Raw genomic sequence first — 25,467 nt, forward strand, 5'->3', positions numbered from 1 at the left:
ATCATAATGTTGTCTTGGCAAACTCCTTTGTGTTTTGTAATTTCAATTACATATCGAGAAAACTGGTTTCTGTTGGTTTCATAGCGGCAGAGTGAAGTCTGTGTGTCACTCAATATTTACAGTAAAACTGAGACTCGGCAGAAACAGATGCTGTCTAGACACGAGACATGAAACTTTGCTACACTGTTGATCTGAACACAGATTTGCATCTGTAGTTGTTAATTGGACTGTGAATGCAGCACATAGAGAAGAAAGTCTTAGTTTGAAGTCATATTTTACTAACCTCTGGCGACACTGGGATGCTAGAAAGTCAATCACCCCCAGAGGCTGCCTGCACTGATTGTCAGACAACAGCTGATGTGTTCCACGACTGGTCTTACTGTAACTCAGGTTGATATATTTGTACTGTTGAGCTGTGATATGAGAAACATTGTCCCTGATTAAAATCTTTTATAATAAAATAAAATCACATTATTTCTCCTTTGTTGCTGGAGTCGAGTTAAAACTCTGATTACAGTAAGAGGTTAGAAAACGGTTAAACCTAGGTCAGTTAATGTGTCAGAGCAAATGAGAGGTTGTTTTTTGGTTTGGAGGGTGACCCTCTTCCAGCAGAAGTTAAATTTGGTTAATTGTTGTTACATATTCATGTAGCTGTAAATAAGCAATGAGATCCCATAGATGTAAGATCAGCCCCTCTGCCCTGCTCCACCCTACCCTGACATGGTTGTTCTATCTGCATGGCTGAGCACATGTTGCGTAAGCTCCTCAATATTTCATAGGCTAAAATAAAAAATGCATCTCTTTGAACTATAAGTGCACGGATGCAGTAGGAGGGAGAGGGTAACCTGGTGAGGTCGTGAGGTGAGGGAAGAAGTATGAAAATATGAAGGATGAGCAGAAATAAATGGGTCGCCCCACAGTGCTGTGACAGCTTTATAATCTTCTTTTTCAGGGAAACTCTGTGCTGATATTATGAGACTGCAACCTGAATTAGGTTCAAACGACTGAGACCTGTGAGTGAACCAACTGCAGAGTGCACCTTGCCAAAGCAGAGGATGCTTTTCATAGACAACAAGAGCTGGAAGATTAATTCTGGAGCAGGTGTCCCATGCCACGACCTGCCAAATGTTGCGCACAAAGGAAAAGATTGACAAGCAAACACCTTCAGGTCTTGCTGGGGTTGCCCCCGAAGAGCTTAACTCAAAGAACTTCAGATTGAGGGAGTGATGGCTTTGAGGAGAAGAGAGAGGGAAGCTGCAGCCACATCACATCAGCTGTAAAGGCTTTGGGTTTACACCGAGTAAGCCTGCCCTGGAGTGAGGAGAAGTATAAACAAAGTGACAGCCAAGAATAGCCTCCATTTGGGTTAATATGAAGACAAATGTTGTACTTCTGCAAACACGTCTTGTTAATTGATGTGGCTGTTCAAATGTGCGGCAGCATGTGCATTGATTCAGCTCACAGAAAGCGCTTTGATTAAATAGAACTGTGAGCATTTCTGAAAAGTAGATTTTTATCTTCCATTAAGTGGAAAAAAGTCTCCCATGATGTATGGAGAGCTGCTTGATTCATTCAAAGGAGCTCATTAGCCCGGCATGAGACGTGTTCATGTCAATGCTGCTTTCCTTCTCCATCCTTTTCTCTTTCTTTTCATTCCTCCATTGACTCTTTCCTCAACTTGCCCTTAACCTTCTTTCTTGTTGTTTCCTTTCCTCTGCTCTCTTATCTCCTCCTTTCTCTGATTTCTTTTCCTTAGTTTCCTTTTACCTTTTGTATTTCCTCCTCTTCTCAGACCTTTTTTTTTCTCAACTCCTCTCTCCTCCCTTTTGTTTTCATTATGTTCCTGTTGTTACCATTCTTTTCCTTTTATGTTATTTCCTTTTCTTTCAATTAATTTCCTTCCCTTCCTTTTGCATATTTCCCTGTCATCTCTTTCATTAACTTACCATTCTCTCTTTCCTTTTTTTTCCTCTTCTTATTTATTTTATTTTATTTTCTATTCTTTTAATTTACTTTCCTTTCCTTTTTTTCCTTTCCTTGTAGTTTCTTTCCTTCCTCTCCTCTTCTTTCCTTCCTCTCCTCTCCTCTTCTTTCATTTCATCTCCTCTCCTCTATTTTCCTCTTCTCTCCACTTCCCTCTCCTCTTCTGTTCTATTCTATTCTCTTCCTCTTCCTCCTCCTCTTCCTCTTCCTCTCCTTCTCCCTCTCCTTCTCCTTCTCCCTCTCCTCTCCTCTCCTCTCCTCTCCTCTCCTCTCCTCTTCCTCTTCCTCTTCCTCTTCCTCTCCTCTCCTCTCCTCTGGGCTGACGCTCCAGTCATCAGACACTGAAAGAAACAAAGGCTCCTTCCCTCAGCTGGAGCAGGGAGGAGCTGTCAGTCCCTTCAGCTCTGTTTGATGATAGCATTTCAAATGACACTTTGATCCTCACTCCATACTGTTTGTTTTTCCTCTATGATGAAATTCAGCTCGAGAGGCGTGCAACAGGGCACATCATTAAAATGTGGCTCAAACACCACGAGCCACGCGCTTCCCTAGAAACCGCTGATGACAATTTTTTGACACATCAGCGTAAAGACTTCGACAGAGAAGGGGGCGACAGGATAGCAGGGACAACCAGAAGTCATGTGCTCTCCCTGCAGATAGGGCTCACTGCAGTGACACCAACAAAAGAATCAAAACAGTGGTCGTTTAGTAAAGAGTGAACGAGAATGGATACATTTAATGAGGCAGATCTGTCTAAGCTAAGTCCAGTCTGAGGTCTGAACAGTAAAGCACACTTTTCTGCCTTCAGGTTGAAAAAAACAGAGAATGAGTTTTTTGGTTCTGAAACAACTTCAAACCAAATCCATAAAGCAGCTCTTCTACTGTGTACACAAGACATTGTAGTCCATAGAAATGCATTCATGAACAGATGATACAACGTGCACGGAAATCATTTCACATCAATTCACTCATGTTTAAGGTAATTTGCTTTTTTAATCTTTTCCTTCATTTATAAAACGAGCTTCAATGAAAATCGATCTAATCCTTTTCTCCACAGGTCTTTCCATAATGACTGTAAACATACCAACTTCTAATCTTTGTGGAGAAATCAGCCCTTGTGTCAGAATAATGGAAAAAAATGTGCAAAATTAACAGCCCAGAGAGTATGTCTGAAAGAGTTGCGCCTTTTTTCTTTCTGGGGTGATAATTCTGCTATTGAAGATTTCCAGAGCCAAAGCTGAGACAATATGCAAATATCCACCCCATGGGGTGCAGACTGGCTGACATATTATCAGCAGAGAGACAGCCGTCGCATTTTTTGGGGTTTGAGTGCGGTCAAATCAAAAGACGGAGGCACGATTAAAAAGGTGTACTGTGAAGCACGAGACAACAGGAGCACTTTACGCAGGATGCCAGCCCTGTTAGGGATGTGATGCTGAGGCCTCCTGTGGAGACTGGAGCGCCTGGCAACCTACATAAAGCCCGGGGAGATAAGGCAGACGGTCTGGAAAGCCTAACAATAGAAAATGAAAGCATGTAAAAATGAAAACAAAGGTTTATCTATGCAAGGAAAAAGTGAAATTATTCCTGTGTTAGGTTCTTTCAGCAGGCTCTCCAGCTGGTCTGAGCGCTGAAGAGAGAAAGACACCGTGATTACCTCTCACCTTTTTTATCCCAGTTGTCTCAGGCGACTTCGCTCACTGAACAGACGCTGTTTTATTTTAGGACAGAGTTTCTAAGGCTCAGGATGGACCACACACTTGACATTTAATAGATTTGGGAAGACTTCCAAAGCTGACTCTAGAAATCTTGTCACACATTTTTATTTGTGAAGCAATAAACTTGAATTGATCTGTGTTTGATCTCCATTCTTTTGGCCTGTGTTTAAAATGTTGAGTTAAATGAGCAAAGTTTTAACAACAGTCATCACCGACAAACATTTAGTTTAATTAAAAGTTTGATTTTTTTGTCTGGTGGAGGATTTATGGCATGAAACCTGTCAGGTTTTCATCTTTTGATGCCCTTGGACTGTCACCATCAGGGACGTCATTTTCTTTGAGTTTAAAAGGATTTGAATGTTTAATTAAGCATGAGGAGATCTAGACGATAAGACGTGTCCTGTTATTCTCTCAGTGTTCTCTTTGTAACACAAAAGAGAAAAACGAATGATGGTGAGAATGATGGGTTTTATTAAAACTGCTGTTTTAATAAATAAATAAAATAAAATGTGTTTCCTTGAGGCAGAGAAGACACAGGCTCACAGCTAATGAGCAGAAAAAGTCCTTTTTACTGAATATTTTAGGACAGATCATTTGTGTTGTGTTCAAGTTACTTTAGAATATATAGTTTAAATTTGTTCATACTTTTTGAGTCATCAAACTGAAGAACTGTGCCAAAGAAATTACAATAGCACTTATATCATATTCAATATCCAGGCCACATTTAAGTACTCAGTCCCCTTGCACACAGTGACAAGAGATTCAGCCCACAGAGAGGGAATTGCAGCATGTTCAGGACTAGGGCGTGGCAGAGGAGGGAGACAAAGGCAGGGCAGCCGAGGAGGCACTACCCCACAGTTCTTTTTAACTCAGTTTAATCCTTATTTTAATGTTCATCAGAAAGACGTACAAAGAGTCTTGTAAACACGTTCAGAGGACACTAAAAATGAGCAAATTCATAAATGTTATTCTTAACAAGAAATCCACTGTCTGAGCAGTGTGACAAGTTAAGACAGGAATGTGATTATCTCTTAATAATGCTGAGTTAAGAAGTTTTCTTGACGTATTTTCTTGTGCAGCAGAACAGTTGCATATACTTTGACACATGACATCGCTGAAACGTTTGCCTGAGCAAGCAAAGTCATGTTTTACACCAAAACATGTTTTACACTAGAACAGTTTTAGACACACGTCTTGTCATCTCTCCATAATTTTACCATTTTAATGTTAAAAATAAGCAGCAGGTTTCATTTCTCTCTGTATCCACACAAAGGCTCCTGCTCGGTGTACACAGGGGGAAACTGTCGTCATAACTTGGTTACAAACTGCTCACAAACACCTATAAAGCAACTAGCTTCACAAACAACAGACTGGATAATGAGAGGAAACTCTAAGAGGGGTGCCATCACAGGTGCATTTTCTGTACCTGGGTGTTTTGTATCTTATACACGCACAGGATGCTTTCTCGGCGCTCACAAACACTAAAATGTTCTATCAGGCTGTTGTGTTCACTGCAAAAAGATACTCTGACATTTCTCTTCGCGGCTCCAGAGCACAACAGAACCCTCAGAACTCAGACAGACAGAGCACGCTCCTCAGTGTTGCGCTGCTTTATTAAATATCAATCTGTAAAACAGTTTGCCAGTCCTGCAGAGTGCTCCAAAAGTCACGAATATCTCATTACAGGCAAACTAAGAAGTGAAGCATAATGATAAAACAAAGCAATTAAGTTAAAACCAAATTATGAGTTGATAGAAGAAGATGTGGTAATGGCTGGAATGCCCCATCATGTCTGGTAAATGATGCTCGAAGGAGCCCATTGGACATAGCCAAACTGCCTCTCCCCATCATTAAGTTATTAGATAAGCCCGGGGCAGCGAGTAAACAACTACAGACATCTCACAGCAGGCACGTAACCCACCAGTCCCCGCTGTTATTGCATTACTCTGGGAGAATTCTCCTGAAGACGAAATGACTCCACAGAGAGCAATAGGCAAAGGGATGATTATTGGAAAGCAGATGATGGGCGGACAGAGGAGAGGCTTGCTCAGGCCGGACTCGTTGAGCACTCTGGACAGAGCGGACGGCTAACGAGCAGGAGACGAGGAATGGATGCAGAGGGCAGCAGCAAGATCGGATTTTGATTATTGGCTGCTGGATGGAGAGGCAGCTCGGGCATGCCAGGTTCTGCATCATCCACCTCCTGCCACAACTCGTTTGGGTTACTGCCACGGCAAATGTCCACTCAGCACTATCGGAGACAAATGAGGGCAAACTTCTCTCAAGGTCAACCACCAGCTCCACGAGGGCCACAGGAGGGCTGCCATTCTAATTCCTTATACACTTAGAGTAATTAAAACCCATCCAGAAAGAATAGGGGGAGCTGATCGGATTTTTTGAGACTGCTAATGAGATGCTAATTTGTTGGCCCTCTAGGAATGAGGTATGAGGAACTCAAGGACACAAAAGAGGATTTATGCACACTTCTGTTGGACGGAGTTTATCATTGTAGCGTGTGCGTGTGTATGTGTGTGCGTGAGATTGTTGGCCATCGCATACCGCATGCCACCCAGTGTCTCTATGTTTGATAAAAAGATATGAGCATCCTTTTAAGCCAGATTCAAACTACCGCTCATTTACAAAGCGCGCCCCCTGAGAGTTCAGAGTAAAGTGGAGAAGGCTCCCCTGCCTCGCAGCATCGAGTGAAGCCACAGATCGCCCTCACTCTGCCTGACAGTAGTCCAAGTCAGACCTGTTTTTGAACACCCCACTGTGCTGGCCTTCTATGGACTCATGGAGTCATTTCAGGAGCACTAGGCTTGCTTGCTGTCCCACTTTTTTTTTCAGGCGATATCATACAGACTCTCTGATATCTCCACACGCACGCACTCTCTCACTTGCATGCTCAACTTTCCTGCCCACATATTTGACTTTATAAGCAATCGAGCCAATCCTCCCCTCTCATGTTTACTAATTGGGTTTGCTCTTTGGACTCGAGTGTGACTCCCCTCTGGGTGAGAACTGTTCCTCACGCTGCAGAGCAGAACGAGCGGAGATGAAACTGAGTCGACAGCAGTGTGGTCTTGTTTTCTCCACCGACTCTGCCGTCAGGAAGAGGCTCATTTTCTGATGTACGATTTTAAACAAGTAGCGCACAACAGAATACTCAGATCCTGCCTGCCATGCAGTTAAAAAAGCAGCAAGTGTCCCGCTCCTTCACAATAATAACCTCTACAAAGGGTTTTAATAGTTAAATACAGCTTGTTTAATTAACAACAGAGGGTAATCAAAAGTTCCTATCTGCAGGCTTGAGCTTGGCTGTGCATCAGAACAACAGCAGCGGTGCAGCTCTGAAGGACACATCTCTGGAAATAACAATTAGAGCTGCCAATCACCTGAAATTGGTCGATATTGGATGAGGTTCTGCTGGTTGATCAACTATACTGGGGTTACAGACAGAAGGGATGGATGATGAGGGGCTAGCATCACAAAACATCACAACCATGCATGCATAAATGATGTTGCAGGGATTTTAGTTCAGGTAGAATTATTATTCGAATATGTTAACACCTAAAAATGACTGACGTTGATGAATTTTGACTGACAAACAGTGACGCTGTATGCATGTATAACATGACAAGGCATTTTGATGTTGTGAGGCTTATATCCGTAATCCACAGCTGTTGTAAAATAGCAACCATGACGTGCAGTGCTGAAATTATCGACCACAGCACACAGTAATAACGGTAATGATGGAATTATGTCTGCTCATTGAGAACAAAAGCAGGAGCACAAATCAAAGGCTTTATACATTTCTAAGAGAGACAGAGAGCTGAGAGCACACTGCAGATACCATACTGCATGTACAACCCTCTCCTCCTCCCCCTTCAAGTCATTCCATCTTTTTGAAACGATGCGCTATGACAACACGTGTTTTACTGAGGACCTAACATCTACTCAGGGGCACTGCCAGGGATCCACATAGGGCCCCCCTTTACTTACACAAACCATGCCAACCCGAAAATAACACTTTGCAGACATGAGTGCAACATTCTTCATACAGTTCACTATTTGATGAAAAACTGAAAAGAAATAAGCATGTGGGGATGAGATGTCTATCTACACACATGAACACATGCACAACTTTAAACCATCGCAAGTAGTGAACTGCTGCGTACACATATCAATGCAGATGTAATTGATATCATGGTAGAACACAGAGGGAACATTTTACTGCACTTTCAAAACTTACATTTCTCTGATTTCTACTCATTGAAATACTGACATAGCTAATGTTTTGAGTCATGGTCACAGACCTCTCACAGAGAGAGAAACATTGTTCTGGCTTCTTTTGTCTAATTGTTACTACTTACTGCAGGGTGTGTTTGACATCAACTCACAAGATGTACAATATCCTTGCACAGGTTTAAATTGTTAGCTTACAGTTAGCAAAATATTGGCTGCTTGTTTTGCACATTGATCGTTTATCAAATGGACATTGTGTCTTCATTTCCAACCATTGTGTGATGTGAAGCCAAAAATCAGCCCGCATGGCACTGGTACAGCTGCAGGACAGATGTAACACCCTTTCCACTAGCCAAAACATGCATCGAACTTACCGAGGAAACGTCGAAGATCCCTCAGGCCGGTACAGTCCACAGCTGAACAGATTCTTCTGTTCAGTTTTGAGGCAGACACACATCGTTATGGAAAGTTCAATGACTCTTGTGTAAGTATCTGTTATGTTTTTCTCTGCATGTTCCTCCTCTACCTTGCTATCCGGTACAGAACGTCAACAGAGCCGTAAAACAGCTACATTTTTAAAATCCAATACCAAATTAAAACTAAACTTCTCTGAAAAAATGAACAAATGGACATAAATCACCATGACAAGAAATAACTAAAACAAAAAAAACTATGACCAAAAAAAATGCATATTTGAGATGTATTTTCATTTCGTAAGTTGACCCATGTTCCATCTGTTAACATGAGGGAGGTGGGGTTTATGACCTTCACTGCAGCCAGGCAGCAGGGGGAGCTCTGCATCGTTTGGCTTCACAGTTGATGAACACTTATGGTGTCCATTGTAATATACAGTCTTTGGTTGCGCACATAGACTGTACTCAAACAGACTCCATATGAACTCTTTTGCTTTGAGGTCAAAAGATTTGCAGCTCCCCCTGTTGACTGGCTGCAGTATAGGTCATAGACCCCACCTCCCTCATGTTAACAGATGGAACATCTGTCAAAACCAATCATTTTAAAATGCACATCAAATAATTTTTACTCAAACATGGTTTCTGCCATTGTAGTTTGTTCTTAACATGCTGATTTATGTACAAGTGCTCATTTTTCTTAGAAGTTTTGTTTTAATTTGTAATTTTATTTTAAAAAGAGCAAGACGTGTGACATCATGATTGACAGCTCTGTTGACGAATGCAGGCTCCTTCAGCTTTCGGTGCTGGATTAGCAGAGTAGAGGAGGAATGGCAAGAGAAAACTTCGCAAACTCTACCACATGAATCATTGAAATCTCCAAAGCAATAAGTGTCTGCTTAAAATCAGCACATGAATCTGTGAAAATCTTTGATATTTTATCAGTAAGTTTAATGCATGTTTTGGTAAACATGGCGGGTGTAATTTCAGTCCTGTGACTCTACCAGCCAGCATGTTTCTGTGAATGCCTTGTTGCAACAGTGCAATATGTCACGTTGTCCATCCTATACTGTATACAGTCAATGATTGTGCACAACATTTTGTGTTAATTTCTACATGATTTGAAGTGAGGGTGTGCTGGCTTTGTTTTTTTAAGTAGTTTCAAAGGAAACTGTTTCTGCTGACATATATTTAGTCAGGTTTTGTAACACAGGTAATTCACCCTGTAACAAGTTTACTGATCATGATGTGCAAATCAGGGTAGTACTGCTTTAAGTGCTCTTATGTCACCCTGACCCAGTCCCCTCCTGCAGCACTGACTCAAAACTTTTGGATAAATTTTATGCATCAGGTTATCTCCAGGCAGTGGCGGAGCCAGAAATTTATTTTGGCTGATGCTATGTGGGTGCTCATCTTAACAGTGATAGTGCTCTCAAATATAAGTTGTTTGAATTAATGTTCTGCCAACACTCCATGGCCGCAAAACACCTTTGAACAAGCGTACCTGTACGCACACATGCACAGTCGGTCACAAACTGGTGCATAAACACCTGTCCTGTGACATTTATAATGTCTTCTATATATATATATATATATATATATATATATATAAAAAGGTCGAAGTTTCAGCTTAAGGTGAACAAACAAGCCTACAAACGGAATTACAGAATTACGCGCTGCGCATCCGAGCCAGGGACAGACAGGGCCTGCTTACACACAACAAGCTACACATCACATTTTTGCTCAGACACTAAGATCAAGCAAAATCAACACTATTCCATTCTTCTTTGTTATATTAATGAGCAACGCATAGGAATAAATAGGCCTCCAGTAAATCCAACATGTGCCTCTAAAACCAAACGCATTGAATCACCGTACCGCAGCACTTACCAACTGATGTCTTCATGATAAACCAGTCTGTTGTTATGGTTGAATGTGAATGCATGGGCATTTTTGAAGAACTTGACATTCACGAGGATGATCGCTTGTGTGTTTCCAAAGCCTGATTGATTCCTCAACACAAAATCCGGATCCCCTTCCTCATGGCCGTCCTCAGACTTTTCTTAGTCCCGTTTAGTGACACTTCTATGTCTCAGATCCATAAAACCGAACCGGAATAAGCCTTACTTGGACATCTTTCCTTTGCTGTTTTTAACTGCGCAGACATTTATGAAATATTAAAACGATCCATTGTGCTTCGCACTGGTACTAAACTCTCGAAAACGGGCGCTCAAATACAAAGTGTACGTAAGTGTACGTAAGGTCAAAGGTTCCATACGTGCTACGTAATTGGCTGAAAGTAATCATCTGGTTCAGCTTTTCATTATATATATTATAGGGGGAAAATAGATATTTATGATGTCTTGACTTGGAAATATAATGGACTCACATGTTAGGATAACTATATTGAAAATGTAATTAAACCTCAGCAATTTCATGAGGGTGCTGTGAAGGTACTATGCCTATCTAGCACATCTATGCCCCTCCCTGGCGCCGCCTATATCTCCAGGCTGCTAGTGGATGTGCAGCATCACATAATAATAGACTTTTGGAGAGCAGATTCTCATTTTAAAAGATCAGATTTATAGATAAACATCCTGCACAGACTCTCATTTTGGACTAAATCAACAACAGGCTATTGAGTTTAAGGAATTTGCAGCAAATGAGGGGGCTGGAGAGGGTGGATGTTATGATCCCTCTAATGTGTATCACAATAAAATCTAAGTGTCTGTCACACATCAGAGTGGATGCTGCAGTTCATCCATTACTTATTGTCTCCCTGGAGCTGAGAGTCATTAGATTGTAAGCGGCATATGAAACATTTTGCGTGATGCATTCCTAATGCCGTACCTATTTCCTGGTATTGATCTAGAAGAGGCCTAATGTTAAAGCAGCCTGTCATCTCGCTGCTTAAAAGTAAAGAGATAGACAGAGCCATTACTTTTCCATTGTTTGGAAAAGTTGACTTCAAAAGGGCAAAAAAATCTCTGGTGTAGTCTGAGGCTTGGGAAAGCGGAGCAGGGCAGGTAGAGCTGGAAGAAGAGGGGGATGCAGGGATAGAGAGAGCACTCAGAGATGGGAGATAGAGGAGTGCAGAGGGGAAGCCCTTTGATCTCTGGCAGAAGTGAGTGCAGAAGAAAAGAAACAGAGCAGCAAAGAGGATTGCAAACAAGGCATGCACTCAATTCCCAATGGTAGCACAAGAGAAAGAGACAAACGGAGAGAGAGGGAGACAGAAGGAGAAAGAAAAGTCAAGTAGATTGAGCAAGACAGAGGTGGAGAGAGAGCATGACAGGATTGGAGGAAAAGGGAGAGACAAAAAAGGAGAAGAGAGAGAGAGGATAAAAATGAAGAAGGGGGAGACAGATAAGACCAGGATGTTAAAAGGATTTCAGTCTGTGGCTGTTTGGGGAGTTCTCTCAAGCCCTATGCTAAAGCAATTAGTATTGAACCCCTTCTAGGAAAGAGCAGCCAAACCACAGCAGCAGTCTCTTACATAGTTAAAGTGTAACAACCCAGTCAAGCAAACCCCATGGTCCCCATTAAAAACCCCAAGTTTTAATTGGCATGTCAGGATGGTGCTGTGTTTCACAACCAATAAGTGTGCTCTCTCAGAAAAGTTGGTCCTGTGAGTCTGCACATCCCACTTCAAGAAGAAAACCCCAAGACAGTAAACAGAGCTGCTGCACTGGATTGAAACGGCCTGTGTATCCTGATAACTAAAGCACATGTGAAAGGGATCTGTTGAAAACAACTGTTGCTAATGTGGCTGCACTGCCAGAGAAGAGTTGAGTTGGCCTTTTGTCGTTCAGGAGTTTAGTTGAATCAGAGCTTAAAGTTTACATCCCTCAGTTTAAATGAAGAAACTCATCCTCAGAGAGTGTTGGCAAATGTTTGTAAGTATATGAAACAGCATTGAGAGTCTGATTTATCACAACTACACACCATTATCTTATTTTATCTAAATACTTTTGACTTTTGTACTTGTAAAAAGTTTGGCTCCACATTTACAAAAAGTGGCAACAAAATGATGTAAAAAATTTTGGGATAATTATCTGATAGACGTGCTCCTCTGTGCACCTACATGGTATCAACTGGGATTATATTCTGCCTCCAGGTTAGCTTCATTTCTTTAAAGCAACAATTCAGCAGGGACACAGTGATTCCACAGAGTCACACAGCTCCTGCTGACTTTTATAATATATATGCTCCCATCATTCTTCAAACTGGTGTCATTGCACTGTTCAGTCCTTTACTTTCAGCACTCACCTGCCTCCTTCACATTCATCCTCATCTTCTCAGCTGACAGCAGCCGAACCTCAGTGTCTGCCGGTTGGACTCGGTTCATCTTTCACATCCCCATTTCTCTGATCTGGTGTTTTGAATTCATCTGTTAACTGGAACCAGTCCCACCAGTCCCACCAGTCGCTCTCCTCTGACCCCTCTCTTCTGTGAGTGCTCTCAGGCCCTCTGCTGACTGGCGTTTTCACTCTGAGAATAACACTGACGGCAGTGCACCAGCTCTCAGGAGGCTGTCACTTTGTGGAGGAATACGTCTAGCACAGACAACCACACTGCATAAAGTCACTTTAACCACATGTCTCTGCCATTCTAGCGTTTAGCTGAGCAGCAGTCTCATCCCTGTCTGTGTGCATTATGCCTCTGCCTTATTTATATGTGACTCAGTGTCTGGAGGAGAGAGATGCTGACGTGAACAGGGATCTGCAGCCAAGAAAGTGGATCCTGACATGAGGCTGTCAATCATCAGTTTAACACTGCAGTTATGTTGTTGTCTTTTCTCTGCACTGGTTAGAAACATCTTGTCTGTTTGAGACAGGCTTGAGACAAACTGTTCTCACTGCTTACCTTGGAATATTGCAGCATTCTGAATGATCAGACGTTTAAGTTGAGCACTGACAACCTGCAGACCAGACTCCATGTTGCTGCGAGCAGCTACCTGGTAGCGCTCCTCCATCTTCTTCGAACAGCAGCTCTGGCCTTTGGATTGGCAAACCTGCAGATCAGCACCTGGAAGAAAAATCAGCAGAGAGGAGATAGAAGTCTGGATGAAAAGAGTGAAGGGACTGCAAAGCCACTTTTGTTTATTTTTCACAGAACAGAAGCCTTTCACTTAAAAAAAAAAAGATTCAGCTGTACCCCCTGCATGCTAAACAAGGGAAGCACCACCTCCTGCAGATTCTGCAGCCTTAATGAGCGTATGATCATTATGTAGGGTTATTCAGCGGAGCTGGAGTCAAAAATAAATGGCTGCTAAAATGAGTCATTTTGATGCACATTAAAGTAATACACCAGAGCTATGTTGTTCTCCTCAGAGATCAATTTGGTCAACAGAAAGTTTCCCATCACTTCAGGCTACACTTTTCACACTCAAGATCAAAAATGTGTTTTCTAGTCACAAAGATTAGCGCCAGGAGCATTTCAGCATGCAGACAAACAAACCAAGGATTTAGCATGCTTTCTCTATATGTGGCATGAAAAAACAGCCATGAGTAAGATTGAACGTGATGATTTATTTTTGCACCTGGCCACTGACAGTACAAGGTGTTTACACATATGAGAAGTAACTGGATTCTCAGAGCTCTTTGAAAGGTGCAGATGAAGGCCAACTACAGCAATCTGAGGTGAAAAGTGTGTCTTATTCAGGGAATGTAGCCTGGATGAAAGAACTATCTCCTGAAGAAATTAATTTCATTTGGGAAAAAAATCCCAGTTAGGTGGGAAATAAAGACCTCAAGTTCAGGATTCAGTCCATTCAAGGATAACTGAGCGGCCTCAGCTGCCACAACGGTGACAGTGAATGAAGTGAAGCTTTGTGAGGGGATGTGCTGAAGGACATCACTTACAAAGAGCCATTCTGTCTTATTTTAATAGTTTAACATGCTTTTACTATCAGTTTTTCAAATCTGCCATATGAGGAATAACATTTCATTTAAAAGTTTGAAAAGAGATTACACAGATGTTCAAACCAGGAGGCTGTAAAGAGGGACAAAACTACCACCATTGAAGTTGAAGTTTTGGTTTCAAAACACCTCAGTTGAAAAATGAAAGCAGAGAGAAATCTGCGATTCTTTCAAGCTATGATTTCCCAGCATATAATCACTCCTCTAAGACATGCTCACAGAAGACATTAGGCATGAATATTGCAAACCCATCTGTAATGTTAAAGCACAAAGAGGAGCTCCCTCCTCAGTGTTTCCCCACCTCTCTGTCTCATGTGGCTGCTGAAAGCTTCGGCTGTGGCTGCAGCAACATGCCAAGCTGCACCGAGGAGTTGTCTGCGGGATCCGCTGCCTGAGAGGCGTAAGTGACAAGGGCCTGATTGATGGTGTGGTAAACAAATGTCAGGGGAGTGTGCCAGCTTCAGCTGCTGCTCAGGGTGCCGGGGATATAGAGACCGAAGCTGAGAGATTAATTTGGAGGGAGGGATTGGATTGTGGATGTATTCTTGTATCAGGAAAGTGTTGATAACAAGTGTGTCAAAGACAGGGTAAAGGCTTTCATTCAGTTTGAAGCTTTATCTTAATATGAAAAGTGAATAACTGTTCAGGCTTTGTCTCTGTGAGATCTTCAAACAATAGAACTTCAGAAACACAGCAAGGCTGAAACAATGAAAACAGCAGGGGTGGAGGAAAGTGAAAGTGGCAGGAGATACAACAGAACGACAGTCTTGATAATTATTAAGAACAGAGGCGTCAAACAGCGAACAGCTTTGGCTAACTCACTCCTGACTCCCATCAGACTCCAAGGTGTAGCGTCTAATGAGTGAAACAGGCAATAAAACTGTCACACGGCACCTTTTGTATGCATACTGACAGGCTTAATATCTTAAATCAATACCGACAAAGGGCTCCTGACAGATAAGATCAAGCTAATTTCAGACTGCAGGAGCAAAATTATTAAGCTGTCAATAGCACAGTTGGTGGGGAGAGCGAGGATTTGGCAATTATCTCCTGCAAAACAGACAGTTTCATCTGCACGTTTGTCGTTTTGCAGATGATAAATGTGTTTCATTACAGAAGTTCCACGGCAGTGGGGACTAAGTAAAGGATTCGGCGGGAAAATGATTCCCTATAGAGTCACACAAACAAAAAAAATCACAGCGTCTAAATAAAGCCTTCTCTCTGACTGACAGATCGCTTGAGAATAAGCTTCCTGTTTCTCCTCTTTGCTTTAGGCTCAGCTCTCATTCTCCTCCCCCTGTTCTTTCATTCCTTGTCATCCCGGCGCGGTTTTGTTCAGAGCTCTTATCACCCTACCTACCTTTAGCTTAATAGCTATTGGGCACCGAGGACCTTACCATCAGTCCCTTATTGGTTAATTAGTCGATTTTTGTGTCCTGATGGCCAATTCTCTGAAACAAAATGAAGAGGGACAAGGTGCATGGCTGGGGACAATTTAGATGTAAATTCCCCACAGCATGCAATCTTGGTCCAAGGTGAGGCCTTTAAATTATAACCTACTCTCAATCGATACTCTGAAATGGTAGGCCAGGCCATTCAACATGCAGAACAACTGCTGTTTTCATGAGCCTCAAGGTCTTTGAATGCCTTTTTTAAAAACACATTGATCGCCCTTCGGTTCCCGGCAGCCTCATCTGACAGTCCTTTGCTGCTCCTCTCATGACAAGAAAGTTTCTGCTGAAATGCCAAGGGTGAAGCTCCAGCAGGGGCTCCAACAGTCGTGTGTACGCACAGACAAGTGGAGTCCCTCCCTTCACTTCTTTAACAAGCTCAGGGACTCCAAGTCGAGGGAACGGGGACAGACACTGATACACTATGTGTCCCTTAGATTCCCTGCACCAATTAGAAAGCTATCACTATGCAACTTTAATGATGGAGACCGTGGGGAGAAAACAAGTTGTATTAAGATATAGAATATTTTAAAAGCTTTTCATTATGAGCATAAATTATACATCGAGTACCGCTGTTGAATGGAAGCATGTGGAACTCATTGGCTTCCTCTCCAGGGCAAAATAAGCCAGTGTCACTTTACAGAGACAATAAATGAAATGAAGATTTACAACCAAGGAATAATAATACCATTAGCTGGTGGGGATTACATTTGTTTTGAGTATTTTTAGTACTTTGCTCACTGCTCTACTTAAAGTCGTTTGATGAAGCAATAATTTGAAAGCTAGAAGCATGAATGTGAAAGAGCCTGATTCCTGATTTTAAATGGTACACCAAACAATGAGGCAGCAGACACAAGAGTGCTTCATTAAAGAGGAGCTTTCCAAAAGAGGAGAACTGAATAAACAACACAAACCAGTTAATGAAGAACACAAAGACCTCTGGCTTCAGGTCGGATTACTCGTGTCTGGTGTCATTTGAACAGCGTTTGTTCTTTGTTGTTCTGTTTTTCATGGTAAACAACAAAATGACCTGACCCTGCAGCTCATTACTGAGAAGTCCTATTTTCCCGGACCTTTTTTGGCATCCTGCATGTCCTATCAAACAACACGAAACTACAATTATGTCACCAAGATACAAGAAAGGCAGAGTGAAACTCTTCTACTGCTGTTTTTTTGTTAAAAGAAGTGACATCTGTTGTGTTATTTTTCCAACCTGATGCTTCTCTCATGAATCAGTTCGGGCGCTGCTGTCAGAGATCCACCACATCTTCTGCTCAGACCGCTGCGGACACTGATGGAGCTGCTTTCACACCCGTGTCCTGCAGTAAGTGCTCTGTGCTGCTCGAGTGCCTCCTGCACATATGTGGTGACCTGACACCCAGCCTCCATTTCACCCTCAGACACTACAACCACCCACAGCTGCAGACACAACAAACACTGGAGTGATACTCCTGCAGCACTGTTTGTTTTTTGAATTCATCTCCTAGCTGGAATCTTGTTTCTTTTTTCTCACGTCTTTGAATCATGTAGGTGTAGAGAAAAACTCAAGCCTTTGGGTTTTGGTGTTTTGCCCTTTGGCAACACATGCAGCATTATTAGAGTTATGCTCTGCTTTCCTGCAGACAGCTTCTTGAATCAACCACATCCTCCACACAATATCACCATATCAATACAGGCAACTTTCATGTCACTGAGTCACACGCTCACACATGCAGAAAGTGATACTTCCCTCTGTGAAATCACAGCGAGCCATCCTTAACTTTTCATTTCATCAGTCTTTCTTTGCTGAATGCCTTGTTGAAGAATTCACATTTAGCCGGCTGACAGTTTCTCTGTTTTATATTTTAACTCCTTCAATTCTGAGCAAGCACCAAGTTCAGAACAATTACAGAAGATGTGACTGAAAACCTTCAATTTATTCTGCATTAATTAAAGACAAGAATGTATTATGGATGAGGCATGACCAAAATAAAAAAGGACCAAAAATATATTAAATAAATGAGACTGCAGCTGCATATTTCATGCTTTTGGAAAACGTAATAATAAAAAAGTTGGCTCATTAAGACAAAAGTGAAGGAGTCGGGCTTTATGGAAATCCAACCAAAGTACAAGCCTTGACTACAAGCCTGGTGGAAACAACAGGCAGTGTGACGCACTGGAATCATGACTGGAAAGTTTAATACATCTCCGCTCTTTTAATGAATACCTTTTCCAACCTAGAGATGAAATTATAATTTAATGAAAATAAGAAAACAGACTTTACAGTTTTTGAGGATGCTAAAATATTAAGCAGGCTTTTACTGTTATTATTCTACTGGTTACAAAGGGAAAACACTCCTGCCTGTCCTCATTGCTAATTTAACACCTGACCTGTTAACAAGTGTTGAGAATCTGACCATCGGCAGAACCTGGCACATTTAAAGTGTTGCGAATCAATGTGCAATTTATCTAAACTAGAACAACTATAAGTGATGAATGAAATAAACAAACAATGTGTTTGGATAAGTGGATCAGCTCCGCGGTATCCTCCACAAAATGAATTTCATTACTGAGAGGAAAAAAAGAGTTAGAGCAGTGACTGTGAACATTATGATGCAATGTTTGGTAATGCAACTGTTTCAGCACACAGCATGAAAAACAATAAATCAATAATGGTTTATTTCAGTGGTCCAAGCTTTGGTTCAAACCCCCCCAAAGCTGCTGAAGAAATCTGAATCACCGCAGGATGATAAGCAGAAACAGAGAACACATACCTGTGTTACCCTTCATCATGTGGTGTTTGTTAGTCAGACACTCATCTAATCTCTATTTTCAACAAAAATCTATCAATACAAGAAGTATTTGTGAGGTCACAGCCTTTAGAAACACAAAATCCTCACAACCACTGAGTTTATTTCACTCCACAAACTAACAAGGCTGGTGTCCCTTTTCTCTGGATCCGCGGCTCTTTGCACCAAATGCTGGTATGTGGCAGCATGAAAAGGCTTCACTTATTTAGTGAATGAAAGACTTCCTGCAGTGCCACCAAGGCCGTGTGACGTCCTGGTTGAAGGCTTTGCAAAATTAGCTGAAGCTAAAACGAGTTTCTCTCTGCAGATCTAACCTCTTTCTCTAAAGAGTCCTGAAATCACATCCCATAATATTGTACAACTCTTGTTCCCAAAGTGAGATCGTAACATCACCCTGGGACGGGAGTGTTTAATTACTGCACCATGTCATTTAAAATACTAAAAGGTAACATGTAAAGAATTTTTGGTCAGTCTCCTTTTCTTTATCGTCTCAGTTTTGTTGTTTTGCATCAGTGTGTGTACCCTAACAGCAGGAGATACAAATGTTCTTATCAAGAAATGTTTTCCATATAAAACTACAGTGTGATAGAATTTAATACAATATCTGAAATATAAATATAATCTGCCGAGGTGGTATTTCTGTAAACATAGTGTTAATGTGCAGAGATGAATCATGCATATTCTAGAGCTATCAAACTCAGTATGTGGGAAAGTTTGGAGACGTATCCCTTCCTTCCCCTTCCTCTTCAAATGATCAGACAACAACTTTATCATACATAATAAGGATTAATGTTGTAGATGTTGCATACACTATGCATAAAAAATATATATATATTTAGTCTGTTTGAAAAACACTCAGCTTTAGGGTTGATTTGAAGCCAGAGAGCTGTGAGTCTCTTGTCAAACTTTCACTAATCCGCAGTAAAACTCAGTCTAAACAGATTTTTCAGGACTTGGAAGAGTACTGCTGTGTTTTTTAAATAACAATAATGACAGATGAGGGAAATAGTAAAGCATGCTGTCTTTAACCAGGTTTTACATCTGAGGTCTCCAACCAGAATCCTTCTCTTCAGTGGACTCGAGGCTACTGTGAGGAAATTTCATCTGTGTTAACCTCAGCTGACCCCAGTGGACAAAGTGATGTTTTTTATCTTCCTGCTGATCCTGTCCAGTACATGCAGAAGGACTCTGTTTCTCCTAACTGTGACACTCACTGTGAATCCTGTCTTCAGATAAGTGAAAATGTAAATAAGGCTGTTTTAGCACTGTCTTGTTAATCAGCTTGTGTGACACCAGCCCCGTGGCACCAGTTACAGGCTTTAAAAATAACTACAGAAATAATCAGAGTTCTTGCTCGTGGTCTAGTTTGTTTTTGTGGGTGATGTAGAGACATTAATTTAAAAGCCCAGTTAGAATTAATCATAAAAATAGCACCTTTAACTCTATCATAATGATTAAATAAGGGTTTTTATGGTTTTTATATACTGATAAGGTGTATAACACTGCTGTCTGAATTTGGTGATTTCTCATTATCACTTACTGTGTAAGAGGCTTACATGATAAAACCAGTTATACAGGGTCACAATGAGCATCACAGGAATGTGTACACAAACCACCCACTAACTGTACCTGATGAATTGTCCTGTAGCTGACTGGTGGATTGACTTCCAGAGTGAGCTGCACTGGGGCATCCAGCTCAGACCGATTCCCCAGTGCAGGTGCACAGACAGCTGAGCTGCTCGGCCTCACATTTAGGGAGGCTAAATATTTCTCTCGACTTCTACAATGACTCCCCCTTTGGCTGACAGATAAAATGCTAGATGGCGTAGGTGGAGGGGGTGTGATTAAAGATGGATGGATGGGGATATGTAGGGCTCAGCGGTTGGAGCTGTGTGCACCCACAGATGGGAGATTAAAATAGGGTAGCGGGAGCGTGACAAAATATGCTTCAAAGTGCATTGCAGATATTTCCTGCTGTTAGATTTGAAGCATGTTGTGATCGGTTACAGTCTTTCAAGTTCACTGACAATTTAAGATTATTTGGTAAACCTCTTTAGGTCTGTAGGAGTGAGGCATATGAGAGTTGCACGCTAAGATTGGAGGAAAACAGTTAACCTGCAGCACCTATCCGTGCTGACATGACACTAAACATCCAATTAACATTTGCAGCAGGCTGTGATTCAGCCACATGAGAGGGATCTGCATTTACATAGTCAATCAGAATGAATGCAACAGGCTCCAGCTGTAAACCACTGTGCTGTGTTCTGCAGAGGATGTTTTTTTCTAGCTGTTCCTTTATCCCACACAGACTTATACAGAATTATTTCCCCATCAGGACGGTGCCTGTTTCCTCTCCTCTTTAAAAGTCAGATCACTTCTCTCCAGACGTGTTCTTCATTCATCCAAGGCAGAGGCAGTGACATTTGAGCTCTGGGGAACAATAATTATCTGATTTGGATAATTGCAAATTAGTTTTCAGGGTGGTCACAATTCATATCACACCACTAATCTATATTCTGTGACAATGTGGCTAAGGGAAAGCTGCCAACAGAGCCTGAACATGACTATTAATCAGCTCTCATACAGAAGAGTGCTGATCTTTTTCTTTGTGTGCAGCAAACCATCGACTGTACGAACCTTCAAAACAGATATTCTGACCCCTGATAAAATGCCTGTGTCTGTTCACATCTGCTTTAACTTTCCAGAAGTACTGAGTACACAAAGACAGACTCCGGGAAAGGTGCTTTGCCTCAGTGCGAGGATCAATACTGAAGTGAATCAACCCTCTGCACTTTTTATTCAACCCCTAACGTGTGGTTTACATAATTCAACCTCTCAATAGAATACTAGGATAGACTTTTACAGAGCAGGTTAGCAAACGTTCAGCCAGAGGGATGGACAGTGTGTGTGGGTTGACGCTCAGCAGCCTTGGATTGGGAGTGGAAAAAGCTAGATGGTGGTAGGGAGATGTTTTAATGTTCTCTGACACTCAGTAGTGCAACTGAGGATAAGTGTTTACAGTGAGAGCTGAAAACATCTATTTTAGCCTTTATAGAGGAACATGCAATACAGGGCTGCAGTATTTTAGTATGTGTGATAAGTGATGCACTTACGTATGTACAAGACTTAAGTTGATAATAGTTACCTGACACCGGGTTTTCGGGAACCCACTTGGAGCCAGGATGCAGAGAGTGAAACACAGTGCGCACCTCCTGGCAGTTTGGCACCTGTCCGCCGAGCAGGGAGAACATCTGGAGGAAGGCGCACAGAAAGAGCGCACTGTGGACTGCTGGACCACACATGGCAGGCGGACAGTAACTAACCAAACCGGAAAGAATAACGCAGCAATCAGCTGAGATTTACTTCAACACGGTAAAAGTTACAGGAGGATCCCGTGTTAGCGATGATGAGGTGAAGCTGCAGCATCAGTTCGGATCAGCATCTTTTCGTGTCCTTTCGTACGACCATCCCGCCTGGAAAGCTGCTCTGTTGAGCCTCTTGGTGAAGCTTCTCCTATGACGGTAACTTCTGAGTCCTCCTTCACTTGCTGCACTGACTCTCAGCTCGCTGCACAGATGAACCAGCCACGGATACATACGCGCGCTCCCACAAAAGCGCGCACCACGGCATGAACCTACGCTTATAAAGATCTCTCGTGTAATAGTAGTGATGTTAGCTGATACATTGGCCCCATGAGGCTGCAGGGGTAGAGAAATAAGGAGGGGACTCATGCGTTACACGAGCTGTTGACGTGTTAGATAAATGACACTGTGCGTTATGGGATGCAATTAGGACACAGTACCTGAATAGTTTACCATTCACACAATATAGGCTAGGTGCAAAATGTGATGACGTAGATATTTTACAATGACAATGACACAGAGGTAGGACGTGATCTGAAAATTGGCTTTTATTATTCAAAAAAATGGAGAGAGTACAGAAAGCAATTGGAGCTTTTAGAGATAAATAAGACAAACCAAAATGTTTATCAACTTTCTCATATTATTTTTAATAAATACACAAATACAGATATAACCATAGTGACACTTTATTTACCACTATTTTTCCCCCTCAGCATCAATGAACGGTCTTACTTTTCTTACTTCCACCAAGCTCCAAGGAGCCAATAAAGTTGAAATGGTGCCACCTAGTGTTGAGTCTCCATATCGTCCACCAGAGAGGGCAACAGTCGTTATTCATCCTCTGCAAATAAAACGAGGTCATCAAAGCTAAATAATAACACATTTATTAAAACAGAAGTTCAACTGTGTTTCCACTGAAAATCATTGCAAGCTAACATGCATGAAGCTGCTGACAACATCTGGCGGATTGCAGATGGATACTGTGCAATTTCTCTCATTTTGTCAAGTATTGAAATTGTGAAGTCATCCACCTGAAAACAGCGAGATAAACAGCAGAGTCACGGAAAATAGATGTTAGGATGCCTGAACATGAGTGCAACAGTGGGGGAAAAACAATAGCTGCTCTCCTGTGCCTGTGGTGAATATGAGGCAAGTCTTTCAAGTGTTCATCAAAGCTTGGAACAACAGCAAAACCCAGATCTCTTCCTTTGGCTGCTTGTCTGAGACACAGAGAGCTTTGCATGGATTTGCACAGCAGAAACTGGCAGAAGCTGAGGGCAAACCAACAAAACTCGCTGTGAACCCACGTTCAGGTTTACAAAAGGTTGACGAATGAGGGAAGGTGACCTGCAATACCTGAAGTGCACAAACTGCAGTAGATCAGTGTGTACTACCTGCACTGTGAGCACTTTGGAACTGCAGCGTCGTCAACACGCTCAAGTCAAAAGACACAAAGTCGCTTAAAGATCTGGCTCAGTTGTGTTTTCCTCACGGTCAAGTAATACATCACAACAGATTACAATGGTGGAGTCTCACTTGCAGAACTAAAACACAGTTGTGTTGGAAATAAGTCACATAAGGCCTTTCATTGACAGATGAAGTATATTTCATGTAGCCAAAAATCTTTCAGACCAAGGACAAGTTCTCCAGCCAGAAGGGGCAACTAGGGCAGTAGATACTGAACTACTTCACTAACTACACTAGATGCACCTTAGCTGGAGAACCATGAGATGGTGGGCAGCCGGGTTATTTCCATCCAAATCTGCCAGGGAAGGAACATCTGAAACAGAACAAAATTGAACTTTAGAGAAAACTAAAGGCAAATGCTATATGAAGGTGTCTCCCTTTTTATGCAGAAGTGGTAGTGATTGCACAATCAGGTACTTATATGCAGATAAAGCAAACAAAGCTTCTCCTTTAACATCTCAATGCAACAAGACAGAAGCACTCCACAGAAGCACATGGTGGAAACTGTTTCTGCAAAGACAGTTATTTAGACAACAAATACCATCTGGTGGGAAATGTACATGGCATAACTCCAAAAAACTATGGCTGATAGTGTTGGAATAAATTATTTTTCATAAGTGAGAAGTAAAGCCCATGAGAATAAATACTTCTGCATTCACATTTATCTCATAAAACAGACTAGTTGTTAGCAACATCTATATAAATAATTAAAAACAGCTTATACATGGAGTTTATTCGAGGTTTAACGTAACTGGGTATCTTATGAGTGTTATCTAACCACTTTAGTTTCTATCATTGTCTAAAGATTTGAGTATTTCTACAGCTATACTTTACTTCTCATGACGTGTTTACGGGCTGTAGGAAGTTTAAAAGCTGAAGACAGGAAGATTGCCTGTCAAAGAAGAGCATGCACGAGGGGAGAGGAAAACTTACATAGATTTTATCTGAAAGAGCACAAAAAAGTAAGAAAAGCTTACAATGTTAACTTTCCTCCTTATGAGTACATCTCATCACCGTAAGACTTTGTTAGAGGTCAGTTTTACAACGTTTGGGACATACGCACGGGCGCTTTTGTGTGCAGCGCTAACAAAGTGGCGCCAACAGAGTCTTGTGATGAGAGCATTGAACATGTCAGCCCCCCTCAATTAAATAATGCATCTAAATGGAAATCACATCCGCTTTTATTCAGTTACGTCATTTCTACTAACAGCACCAGCTGGCGAGCAGTGGGTGGATGAATGTGGTACTTTTGGGGGATTAATAAAACAGAGCCTGAATACACCATATGGCTCAATACAACTGATAACAAATAGACTACAGATATACATCAACGTGGAGTTAGAAAACCACACGCTGTATAAAACAGATCGCTTCAAATATACAGAATTACCTGGAAAAAGCTTCCATGTGTTGGGAGGTTTGTGCACAAGATGTGTTGAACAAACTCCATATTTCCCTTTGATGAATCAACAGATGGAGCGAAATGAACTAAACTGGAGGTTTTCAGATTATCTTAACTTTTTATCAAACAAAACAAACACTTCTTACGCGCAGCAGCAGCGACCACGTGCTTCTCTCTGAGGTGGAATAAGAAGAAGTTGCAGACAGCTTACCTTTGCCATGTGTTGAGGTTTATTCGACTGAATGAATTTCTGAACAACATGAAAAAAAACCTCCAATGTGACTATACGCACCTTCACCCGCAGATGTTGTTCCTTCGGCAGTCCTCTTTCTATCCCTTTGCTCTGACAAAAAGTTCTGTCATGCATGAAATTGTGAGAGCATCTTTTTTGTTGTTTCTTTTTGTGTGGGGGTGGGGAGAGGGGCGCAGGCGACGCAGTCTTAGCGGATATCGTCATTAAATCTCTCCTTTACGCGTTCCTCGCTTTATAGCAACAAATGTAATCGTTTCTCCCGGTGATGCATCCAAATGAAAACTTCTCCTGCAACTTACACTTTAAAGCCTGGAGTTGTGTGTCGTTTTATTAACCATTTCTCGCGCATCCATTCAGCGTTTTGCTGGTCAAAGAAGCCCAGGAGGCTTGTGACCTTTAACCCCCGTAAACCCTGCCCCCACATGGGTTTCTGCTCTGTCTGCTGGAGCTCGTCTTTACGCATCCA

General features: G+C 41.8%; 2 protein-coding genes and 1 long non-coding RNA gene across 3 annotated transcripts in view; all 3 read right to left on the reverse strand.

The window, feature by feature from the left end:
- Window positions 1-10,629, reverse strand: part of gpc3 (glypican 3) — a 109,188-nt gene extending 98,559 nt beyond the window's left edge. Inside the window, exon 1 of the mRNA XM_034690100.1 lies at window positions 10,247-10,629. Coding sequence (XP_034545991.1) covers window positions 10,247-10,325 — 79 coding nt within the window. The 5' untranslated portion in view covers window positions 10,326-10,629. The remainder of the gene's footprint in view (window positions 1-10,246) is intronic.
- Window positions 10,630-12,880: 2,251 nt separating this feature from the next.
- Window positions 12,881-22,061, reverse strand: LOC117817584 (glypican-3-like). Its single transcript, XM_034690337.1, has 3 exons — window positions 21,663-22,061; window positions 13,223-13,384; window positions 12,881-12,912 (listed from the first exon to the last, which is right to left on the reverse strand). The coding sequence occupies exons 1-3, from the start codon at window positions 21,817-21,819 to the stop codon at window positions 12,881-12,883; spliced, it is 351 nt and encodes a 116-aa protein (XP_034546228.1). The 5' UTR covers window positions 21,820-22,061.
- Window positions 22,062-22,501: 440 nt separating this feature from the next.
- Window positions 22,502-25,283, reverse strand: LOC117817623. The gene is made up of 3 exons (XR_004632168.1): window positions 25,041-25,283; window positions 23,590-23,659; window positions 22,502-22,720 (listed from the first exon to the last, which is right to left on the reverse strand). It is a non-coding gene; the product is annotated as an uncharacterized LOC117817623 (long non-coding RNA).
- Window positions 25,284-25,467: the final 184 nt, after the last annotated feature.

Source organism: Notolabrus celidotus, chromosome 8 (assembly GCF_009762535.1).
Source record: "Notolabrus celidotus isolate fNotCel1 chromosome 8, fNotCel1.pri, whole genome shotgun sequence".
NCBI classification, from domain to species: domain Eukaryota; kingdom Metazoa; phylum Chordata; class Actinopteri; order Labriformes; family Labridae; genus Notolabrus; species Notolabrus celidotus.

Excerpts from the sequence above, each read along its gene's own strand:
- LOC117817584 (XM_034690337.1), bottom strand. The coding sequence starts at position 21,819 with ATGTGTGGTCCAGCAGTCCACAGTGCGCTCTTTCTGTGCGCCTTCCTC. Across the intron at positions 13,385-21,662 it reads TCCCGAAAACCCGGTGTCAG|GTGCTGATCTGCAGGTTTGC; the intron begins GTAACTATTATC and ends TTTTTCTTCCAG. Across the intron at positions 12,913-13,222 it reads GAATGCTGCAATATTCCAAG|ACGTATTCCTCCACAAAGTG; the intron begins GTAAGCAGTGAG and ends TGTCTGTGCTAG.